Genomic DNA, 11,686 nt, shown 5'->3' with positions numbered 1-11,686 from the left:
AAAAAAACATATGCTGTATGCATGTATGTGGTTTTTTTTGTTTTTTTTTCTCATGAAAATTTAGTGTATTTAAAAACTAATCCTGCTGTAGTTTAAATGCTTGGAAATTCAAATTACAGTTCTGCACCCTTACTACCTTAATTCAAATTCAGGAACTGATTTGGAATGAAAGAGTGTTGCGCGCAACCCTGAGCATTCATTAAAAAAACTAATCTCTAACACACTGACACATTTGTTTTCGGCCCTGGCAAACATTTATAGCAGCTGCAGATTTTCTCTTACCAATGTACTTTAACTGTGAGAAAGTTTGTTCAGTAGGGCAAAGAAGTAGGGGCTTTGTTTCCTGTTTGTGGGCTGATTTCCTGTGACCGAGGTGGCAAAGCGACATTTGATATTTTTATTCTTCAATTGAATATCTGGGTGTGGTTTTTCAGGATCATCTCCCAGTCCTAGCTGAAAGAGTTAATCCAACAGCGATATAAAATCTTTCTGCACGTCCGACGCGCTTTATTGGGTCAGTGAGTTTCTGCCTGTGCAAGCAGCAGCATGGGTAAGTTTCACTTCTAATGCACGTTTTGCAGCAGTGTTGATTACACTTTATTTCAAGCACTCGACATTTTAATCGTTATGTTTAAGACGCAATTGCTCCAGTTTGGAAGAAAGTATAGCTTCAGATTCTTTCAATTTTATAGGCCTAGGTTACCTGTCAAAATCATTAAGGTAGAATTCGTGCCATATTGTAGCTGCGTAGTGAACTAAATTTGCTTTTTAACATTTTTTTACCGAGGCATGTTGACTTTAAAGCGCCATGTAATCAAAATCGAAGTTTAATTAGTGGCTAAGGTCAGTGGTTGGATGGTGCTAACGTTTTTCAATGTCATTGCGTGATTTACAACAAACATACTTAGTTTTACTTTTCAGTATATATTAATCTCGTGCAATATCCTACATAAGTAATTGTTAATAATAAATAAGAAAAACCATATACATTTCGTGTATTTCTCATTGATTCCTCATTAGACTTCACAAGGAATTGACATTATTTAACACAGATCTTTAAAAAAGTATGTCAAACAAAAGTATGTGTGACGTAAAATAAAGTTTTACTGTATTTCCACAACACTTTTCATTCGGGGATGGTTGTTCAGTGAGGGGGCTGACCTTCACTTAACCCCAAAATATTTGTCTGGCTATCAAGGGAAGGATGTTGAACAATTCTTGGCAAGACATGTTATCTCCTAGATTGTGACATGAGCCATCTGTTATAGTTGGTTTGTGTGTTTGTATGTGTATTTTATAAACATCTTCAGGGGCCAGTTTTTCAAAAAGTTTAATCTGGATCAGAATGATCTGTATTTGGAAATCCCATGTTTTTCTATCCAGGATCAGGGAATCCATCTTACGTTTGTGCTGATTTTTCAAAGCAAAATTGGATTTGATCACCCTGATCCAGATACACACTTTTTCAGATGACCAAATCTGGATTACTCATTCTCTACGGAGCCCCTGAAGCAGGGGTATCCAATCTTGCTCCTGGAGGGCCACCATCCTGCAGAGTTTAGCTCCAACCCCAATTAAACACCTGAACCAGCCACTCAAGGTCTAGTAGACATACAGTGGGTACGGAAAGTATTCAGACCCCCTTAAATTTTTCACTCTTTGTTATATTGCAGCCATTTGCTAAAATCAAGTTCATTTTTTTTTCCTCATTAATGTACACACAGCACCCCATATTGACAGAAAAACACAGAATTGTTGACATTTTTGCAGATTTATTAAAAAAGAAAAACTAAAATATCACATGGTCCTAAGTATTCAGACCCTTTGATGTAACACTCATATATTTAACTCAGGTGCTGTCCATTTCTTCTGATCATCCTTGAGATAGTTCTATACCTTCATTTGAGTCCAGCTGTGTTTGATTATACTGATTGGACTTGATTAGGAAAGCCACACACTTGTCTATATAAGACCTTACAGCTCACAGTGCATGTCAGAGCAAATGAGAATCATGAAGTCAAAGGAACTGCCTGAAGAGCTCAGAGACAGAATTGTGGCAAGGCACAGATCTGGCCAAGGTTACAAAAAAAATTCTGCTGCACTTAATGTTCCTAAGAGCACAGTGGCCTCCATAATCCTTAAATGGAAGACGTTTGGGACGACCAGAACCCTTCCTAGAGCTGGCCGTCCGGCCAAACTGAGCTATCGGGGGAGAAGAGCCTTGGTGAGAGAGGTAAAGAAGAAACCAAAGATCACTGTGGCTGAGCTCCAGAGATGCAGTCAGGAGATGGGAGAAAGTTGTAGAAAGTCAACCATCACTGCAGCCCTCCACCAGTCGGGGCTTTATGGCAGAGTGGCCCGACGGAAGCCTCTCCTCAGTGCAAGACACATGTAAAAACACCTGAAGGACTCCAAGATGGTGAGAAATAAGATTCTCTGGTCTGATGAGACCAAGATAGAACTTCTTTACCTTAATTCTAAGTGGTATGTGTGGAGAAAACCAGGCACTGCTCATCACCTGTCCAATACAGTCCCAACAGTGAAGCATGGTGGTGGCAGCATCATGCTGTGGGGGTGTTTTTCAGCTGCAGGGACAGGACGACTGGTTGCAATCGAGGGAAAGATGAATGTGGCCAAGTACAGGGATATCCTGGACAAAAACCTTTTCCAGAGTGCTCAGGACCTCAGACTGGGCCGAAGGTTTACCTTCCAACAAGACAATGACCCTAAGCACACAGCTAAAATAAAGAAGGAGTGGCTTCACAACAACTCCGTGACTGTTCTTGAATGGCCTAGCCAGAGCCCTGACTTAAACCTAATTGAGCATCTCTGGAGAGACCTAAAAATGGCTGTCCACCAACATTTACCATCCAACCTGACAGAACTGGAGAGGATCCCCAAATCCAGGTGTGAAAAACTTGTTGCATCTTTCCCAAAAAGACTCATTGCTTTATTAGATCAAAAGGGTGCTTCTACTAAATACTAAGCGAAGGGTCTGAATACTTAGGACCATGTGATATTTCAGTTTTTCTTTTTTAATAAATCTGCAAAAATGTCAACAATTCTGTGTTTTTCTGTCAATATGGGGTGCTGTGTGTACATTAATGAGGGAAAAAAATGAATTTAAATGATTTGAGCAAATGGCTGCAATATAACAAAGAGTGAAAAATTTAAGGGGGTCTGAATACTTTCCGTACCCACTGTACTAGAAACTTCCAGTCCGGTGTATTGAGGCAAGGTGGGGAAAAACTCTGCAGGAAAAACTCCAGGACGGAGTTTGGACACCCCTGCCCTAAAGAGACATGGTCATAAAAAGAATATGGTTGAAGAAGATGGTTGGGGAAAAAACATTTCAATGAAAAAGTTCTCAATGAAAAAGTCTCAGAAAAGTTCCACGTTGCGTTTACCCGAGAATTTTTCTTTTTACCAGTTTTAAAGTTTTGTTACACATTTGTTCCACCCTTCTGATGGGATCAGTATAATCCAGATTTTTTGGTTCAAAGGAATCCCAATCTTACTAAAAAGTGTTGAACAACACAAACTGATGATTTTGTCCAGATCAAAATCAAGATTGAATTTGAGATCTAATCTGATTTCAGAATCCTTTTTTCCTCTTGAACAACCCATTTTCAAGATTTGATCCAATCCGATAGCCTAAATCTGATCAGATTACATTTGAACGACTGGCCCCAGGGCAGTAAAATGTATTATCTAGTTAATATCTTAATAGTTCACTTGGCGAGGCATCATTTATGCCTTTTAAGAATGAACAGTAACTTGGGACTCACACTCATGATGGTGCACTATGTAGGCAAATAGATAATCACAAATCCCACTTTGAAGTAACATACAAAACAAATAGGCCACTTTCATGCTTTCATTCAGTCTTTCAGATTTTTATTACAGATGAAATGCAATAACAAGCAAAACTGGGTTTATGATTGGATACTTCACAGATTGCATTGAGTCTGTGTAACTGCATGAGTCTTAAATTTTTTTTATAATTTGAGTGTAACTCAGATTGAGATATTTGAGATCTGATATTTGATGTCTGCTTAAAGCTTCAACCTGTTCAGGATGTGGACCAGGATATAAAACCCCTCTGGATGCTATGAAAGGTAAGTTGCTTTAAAGCATAAGACAACATATTGTGCTAATTAATAAGTTTGTAGAATATATTAACATGAGTTAGAATTTCATAGTTGCAAGTCACTATGAGGTAGTGGTGACCTTTGCACTAGAGATTGACTGTCAACATTTGATCTAGCAGCTTCTCCTCCCTACCACCAGAGGTCCCCCTTACATGTAGATTGGCATTGTACTGCATTGTTTGGTTTGCTTTCTGCTTTACCTCATGTTGTCAAGTTGCATTTAGTGTAGTGAGCCAGCCAGGGTCCTTACCAGTGCCCAAATCGTGTGTGCACTATCCTGGTTCAGACATAGGGAGCTGATTGAGACGCACCCTGTCTTTTTTGATTTTGCTTCTGAATTTGCCTACTTCAAATTTAATAAAATCCCTCACCATAAATAAAAAACTTTCCTCAAGTCACTGTTCCAAATAAAAGTTACTCTGAATAAAAAGTTTGTAGTTAAACTACAAAATGGATTTTTTTGTTTGTTTTTTTTTTTTTTGCATTTAATAAAAGTAAATTTCTAAATTTCGAAAATGCTTTTAAGCTGATAAAATGCATTGTGTTGGTTAAATTATCACAGGTTATTATAAATTATTATGTGCATTAAATTATAATACATTTTTAATATATAAATGTGATTGATCTAACGTGAATGAGAAACCAGTAGACATTTTGTCTTTGCAAAATTTAGTTTTTAATACAGGTTTTTTTTATATTTAAAATAAAATCTGTGTTCGACTTGCTATATGCACACATAAAAATGCATATATGCATATAAAAAAAACACCATAATCATATTAATTTTAAAAATTTTATTTTGATTTGTGTATTTAAGCTTGCAAAACATGTAATAGCAGATTTTTAGAGCACTTATAGGAAACAAAGATCAATAAATATTAAAACTCTAAACTTAAACATAAATTCTTCCAACAGGTCCTCGAGAAGAGATAGTCTACCTGCCATGCATTTATCGCAACACAGACATCCAGAAACCCGACTATCTTGCAACTGTTGATATCAATCCACAATCTCCCAATTTTTGCAAGGTAAAAGCAAATATGATTCAAAACTAAAACTGTTTTGGATTAAAATGTGGCAGCAACACATTTATTTTAATTATTTCTTAGTATAACTGTTACTTTAGTAACATTTTCTCCATTTTGTGATGGTCTAGGTGATTCACAGGTTGCCCATGCCCAATCTGAAGGATGAATTGCATCATTCTGGTTGGAATGCCTGTAGCAGTTGTTATGATGATCCCTCCAAAAGGCGCAATCGTCTCATTCTGCCTTCCCTGATCTCCTCCCGTATCTATGTCGTTGATGTAGGGACGGATCCTCGGGCCCCACGGCTTCACAAGGTTCACAAGAGTCTCTCTTTATAGGAATACACATATTTGACGGTGTTAACTTTGTGGGTAAACATCTGGGTTAGTAATTTGAGGGAGTAAAATTTAAGAACTGGAGAGTTACTTAAATGACTTTTTCACTTTTGTGCCCCTAAACGAGGCTGTTCTTACTTCTATGCATACACTTGCAATTTTTATCTTTTACTGCTTGCTACTTCATACTTCAAGTTTGGTAAACTCAGACCAGCAAATTTGTATCATGAAAAGATGTTTGACCAAAGGGCATCACAATCTAAAAGATGAACCACTTGGGTGAACATCAAACAAAACTTTTTAATGATTTCATATCATCTTGATTTAAAAGCTCTATTAAAGTGCCCCTATTATGGATTTTTGAAAATTACCATTCATGTAGTGTGTAACATAGCTCTAAGTGAATGAAAACATCCTGCAAAGTTTTAAATCTGAAAGTGCACCGTATATAAAGTTATTGTCTCTCAAAAGTAAGAGTCGACTCAGAGTCAATTAAACGAGTCATTTGTAAACTGAAGCCAACGAAACATTAGCATATTGCCTGTGCACTTATTGCGCGCACAGACGGCAGGGAAAATTAATTTTTTCAACAATACCACAGCAGTACAATCTTTTGGGTTCCCGTCATTTTACTGAGGACTGCTTCTCAAACCTTGGGGAGTTTAACGCAGGATTCACAAAACGCTTGGTCTTAAAATATGGATCAATGCCCAGTTTATTTGGACCAGCTTGCTCCTCTGAATCTCAACCTGTAAGTATGATTAATAAATGATGTTTATATTTTCTAGCGATCGTTCAAAATTCGTAGTTTTGTATGCTTTTTTGTGTAACATACACCAGTCTGTCTCCTGCTAACCGGCTAACTCATGTTTCTGTAGTTCTGCTATTCAGATGTGGGTCCAATATTGTCTAAAAGTGTGTCGATTAATGCAGCTTGTCTGTCTTATTACTTGAAGTAATGATGACTTTTGTTTACAAAGTCTAATGCATTATTAGCTATTCACATTTGTACTCGGCTAACGTGGGAGTTTACAACATACAAAACAAACTTTTTTTTTTTCCTCTGCATTTTTATTATTACAGTAGAGTGGAGCTCTATCTGTATTGTAATAGGATGTTAAGATGCTAGTCTGCGCTAACTAGTTGAAGTATTCTCTCTGTAAATGGTAAACACTCATTGTAATGTCAAACAATGATATAGCCAATTTCTTTGTTAATAGTTATGACGAAAAAGTCTGTGTACACATCTGGCCTAAATGATTGTCTTATGTTAGAGGTTTCAGCTTCGCTTGGCATTCTGATACAGTTCCCACAGGTGCACCTACATAAAGTATAACAGTGATGCTGCTATCACGTCTTATAAATAACGCAAACTAAGGTGACACTTACCATATAGAGCCGTCCTACTCCAGTCGTGATTGCGAATCAGTTTCTAGTTGATCGACTACTTCAGACGTTTCATCGTCGGACTTGGGCTCGAATTGATACGGTAAAATCGATGCTATCGTTCTGTCCATACATTCTATACAATGTCTTGTGAATTGATAGCTGTCGTTCAATTATAGCAATGGGTGGGTAGACCCATCACAAAGGATTGGGCCATCTGACCAATCAGAGCAGTGTAGGCTCACAGAAAGGAGGGGTTTAGAGAGACTGATTCATTGAACTGCTTCAAACGAATCGTTTACCAATCTTTGGTGAACTGAGGTGAAATTAAATGTATATTTTGAGAAAACGAAAGTGTTTTTTGCCCTTCCATGCATGTAAACCTGTTGTAGGAGACTCCCAAAACAATATTAGGAACCTTTAAAAATGGCATAATAGGGGCACTTTAAAGGAATAGTTCACCCAAAAATGAAAATTATCCCATAATTTACTCACCCTCAAGCCATCCTAGGTGTATATGACTTCTTTCTTTTAGCCGAACACATAATATCCTGGCTCTTCCCAGCTTTGTAATGGCATTGAATAGTGCCTGAGTTTTTGAAGCTCCAAAAAGTGAATCCATCCATCATAAAAGTAATCCATACGACTCTGGGTTAATAAATGCCTTCTCTATCGAGCTCTATCGAATAAATAAGCTCTATCGACAGCATCTGTTTACCCTCCAAACTTCAGTTAAAAAGAAAGTAAAGAGAGTGCATTTTAACAGTTTGATTTTATTTTAAAAGTCCAGAGGCATGACATTATGTCCTGTTGCCCATATTAATTGGGGTCCAAAGTAATTTTGTTTAACGTCTACAACATAATGCTTAACATCAAGTGTGACTGCACCTTAATACAAGACTGTTGGCTCTGAGAAGGTTTTGCTCTTGCCAAACCGGTGAATTCTTTCCATCTCTGTCCTCCTCCAGATGGTCGAGCCCACAGATCTGTTCTGGAAATGCGGCCTTGCCAACCCCCACACTTCTCACTGCTTAGGCAGTGGCCAAATCATGATCAGTGCCATGGGTGATCCCTCTGGCAATGGCAAGGGTAAGATGCTGTGTTTAACTCAATTTACAATACAAAGTAGGCTTACTTTTTGTTTGTGTTCATTGTAAGGTGGTTTTGTGTTGCTGGATGGTGAGACTTTTGAAGTCATTGGCAACTGGGAGCAGCCAGGTGAAGCAGCACCGTTTGGTTATGACTTCTGGTACCAGCCTCGCCACAATGTCATGATCAGCACCGAGTGGGGAGCACCCAAAGCTTTGGGAAATGGCTTTAACCCTGCAGATGTAAAAGCAGGTATGTGCATGTTCAAGAGTATGTGTGATGCATTGTAGCCGACTGGCAGTGATGATTGGATCTGTTTGCAGGTCACTATGGGCAGCGCCTCCATGTGTGGGACTGGACCACACACAAACGGATTCAGACTCTGGATCTGGGGGAAGAGGGTGCTATTCCTCTAGAGATCCGATTCCTGCATGACCCTGCTGCGGCTGAAGGATTCGTAGGCTGTGCGCTTCAGAGCACCGTCTACCGTTTCTACAAGACTCCGGCAAGAACATAAAAAAAGCCCTTTCACTGTTTACTGTTCCTCTTTTCTAGTCTTTTTATAAAGGCCTATATAGACTTTTCAACATGAACGCTGAAGGCTTTCTTTTTTTTTTTTTTTTTTTCAGTTTTTAGGCAGTTAATGTTTTTAGCTTCAAATTCTGTTTCACAGAAAGGGGACTGGGCTGCAGAGAAGGTCATCAAAGTTCCTAGTAAAAAAGTGGAAGGTTGGGCTCTTCCTGAAATGCCAGGTGAGTGCTTTTAGAAATATACTATAGTATAGTTTTTTGCGTAGTTTTTATTTATTATTAATGAATAAATAACACTTATGTGCACAATGTGATGTTCAAAAAGAAACAACAGAACAGGGAGAGAGAGAAAAAAAGAACAAAAATATGCTCTAGTAGATCAATAACCCCCAAATATAATGATCCCATTGCAAAGGACCCCCTTTCTGGCTATATATTTTTGTGTATAAAGAACCATTTATACTCTGTGAAAAAATATTAAGTGTGATATTATACACATAACATACTAAAGTCTAAAGAAATTATTAAAATATTGTGTTTTTTTTCTTCATATTATTAATGTGATGTATGATTTATCAACATTTATATCTGACTGTTAAAAACTAGGGCTGTCAAAATAGTTATGATTATAGTTATTCATTTATTACTATTTTTACTATTTTACTATTTTTAACTAGTTTTTAAAAGGATGATACTGTAATATGAAATTTAGCAAATGTTTTAAAAAAAATTCTTGTATTAAACATTGATATCTAACAGATATTTAACATTAGTAAAATGTTTGAATTTTTTTTTTTTTTTTCTCTTTCACTCTGAAGTTTTTCCTAGACCCCAGTTTAACAATCTGCTGTAATGGAAAAATATTAAAATATTAAAATATTGTCTGGAGAATATTAATTTGTGTATATTTTTTCTGTATATTTTTAGTGTAATGTAGGATATATAAACCTTTTTTTTTTTTTTTTTAAACTGACTTACTTTTTTTTATATTTTATGGGATTTTATATATTTTATGGGATTAAGTTTTTTGAAAATAAATTTACTAAATTTCATTGCAATGTTTAAATTTTGTATTAAACATTTAATATATGAAAATACATTTAGTAAAGCTTTGTTTTTTTCCCCTTTTGTATTTTTTCTAGTCCCCGGTGTGACAATGTGCTATAATGGCAAAAAGTTAAAAATATAAGACACCGTTACTCGTGGATTTTTTTTTTTTTTTTTTTTTTTTTTGCCATAGGTCTCATTACAGACATCTTGATCTCACTGGATGATCGCTTCCTCTACTTCAGTAACTGGCTGCATGGAGACATTCGACAGTATGATGTCACTGACAGGAGGAATCCACGTATGGTTGGTCAGGTAAGACAACTTCGATTCTCAGGATCAAGACACATTTGTGTACATTTTATAGAATCATGTGAACAACGAAATGAAGTGTCAAAACAGCAGAACTTGCATTTTTAATTCATGAAATGCATTTTTAAGGTCTTCCTTGGAGGCAGTATTTTGAAAGATGGACCAGTGAAAGTTTTGGAGGACAAAGAACTGGACAGCCAGCCAACCCCACGGATAATAAAGGTACCTTTTTATTTCATGTGAGCTCTGTGTACACATTTGAGTTAGCCATTTATGGAGAGGAAAACAGCCTAAAGCTGTTGGCAACTAACTAATTGACAGATGACCTAGCTTATTGTCCTCCAAATCATTAGGTCATACAGAGCTAAACAGAGCAATTAGAGCACATCATTTGCTGGAGGTTAAAATGTTCTTTTCCTCATCAGGGAAAGCGGGTGCAGGGAGGCCCCCAGATGCTGCAGCTGAGCTTGGATGGAAAACGACTCTATGTCACCACTTCTTTATACAGTGCCTGGGACAAGCAGTTCTACCCTGACCTTGTCAAGTGAGACAAAAAATCTTTATTAGAAATGTTATTTGAGTATTTTGTGTAAAGTATAAGTATGAAAGCCTGTTTTTGTCACAGAATAAAAACATAAAAAAGGTAATTGCAAATTTTTCTCGCAATTCTGACTCACAATTCTAACTTTATAACTCACAATTGTGAGTTTACATTACACAATTCAAACTTTATAACTCAATTGCAAGTTTATATTTGAAAGATCTGAAAAAAATCAGAATTGCGAGTTATAAAGTCCGAATTTTGACTTAATTTCTCAGAATTATGAGATAAAAAGTTGCAATTACTTGAATTTTTATTATTCTGTGGCAGAAACAAGCTTCCATAGTATAGGTCAAGTGTTATAGTCGGTCTAAAATGTTTCAGAAATTACCTCTGATTTATTATGCTGCAACATGCCTCTTATTCACTTTAGGGAAGGGTCAGTCATGATGCAGATTGACGTGGACACAGATAAAGGTGGCCTGAAGCTCAATGAGAATTTCCTTGTGGATTTCGGAGCAGAGCCAGAAGGTCCTGCACTTGCTCATGAGCTCAGATATCCTGGTGGAGACTGCACTTCTGATATCTGGCTTTGAAATTAGGGCCAAGCCATCGTGTTCCAAGGAGCAGAATTATTATTCCCATATTCTCACAATTGAGTGCAGATATATCATCATTATGATCATGTTTAGCCTATGTATGTACCAAATCCTTAATCATATTATGTGTCTATTAACGATTCCAAGACTGAATTATGTTGTGAATCACATCTCAACTACAAAAACTAAATTTCATTGTCTTTGTACCCTTTCTACTATTTAAAAAAAAAAAATACATATTATGTATCCCAGTGAACTCAAAGGCTTTGTCATTTGTTGTTGTAATGGCTTTCCAAATCATTAGAATTGCAAAGCAGATTTTAAACACATGATGCAAGTGCACACAGAGAGTACACGCTCACCACATATTTTGAAGTATCCTGTTTCAAAAAATGTTCTAACATAAAGCAGTCAATTATGTTGTATTTTGGTTTTCAGTGCTTAGAAACAAAATATGGACATGTAACAACTGTAATAGCGTGTATATTTTTACATATTATTTTAAGGCGTATCATCAAGCTGCAGAAAAAGAGAACAAATGCAACTTTTTTTTTAACAACGCAAACAATTTTCAAGGAGTTTAGTTTAGTTTATTTCCATTCATAATATACAAGTATGAAAAGTTATCTGCCCAAATCTGCTGATAAGGACAATGATTAAAGACAAAT

The 11,686-nt window shown here is 36.6% G+C and overlaps 1 protein-coding gene across 1 annotated transcript; it reads left to right on the top strand.

The window, feature by feature from the left end:
- Positions 1–263: 263 nt before the first annotated feature.
- Positions 264–11,274, top strand: selenbp1 (selenium binding protein 1). The gene is made up of 12 exons (XM_051865464.1): positions 264–550; positions 4,062–4,118; positions 5,067–5,179; positions 5,308–5,493; positions 7,869–7,989; positions 8,059–8,241; positions 8,313–8,494; positions 8,663–8,741; positions 9,760–9,881; positions 10,008–10,100; positions 10,304–10,422; positions 10,853–11,274. Exons 1-12 carry the CDS (start codon positions 547–549, stop codon positions 11,013–11,015), a joined length of 1,422 nt encoding a protein of 473 aa, XP_051721424.1. The 5' UTR covers positions 264–546; the 3' UTR covers positions 11,016–11,274.
- The last annotated feature ends 412 nt before the right edge of the window (positions 11,275–11,686 follow it).

Source organism: Ctenopharyngodon idella, chromosome 16 (genome assembly GCF_019924925.1).
Source record: "Ctenopharyngodon idella isolate HZGC_01 chromosome 16, HZGC01, whole genome shotgun sequence".
Lineage (NCBI taxonomy): Eukaryota > Metazoa > Chordata > Actinopteri > Cypriniformes > Xenocyprididae > Ctenopharyngodon > Ctenopharyngodon idella.
The sequence above is the reverse complement of the archived record's forward strand: the minus strand, read 5'-3'. Positions and strand labels throughout refer to the sequence as shown.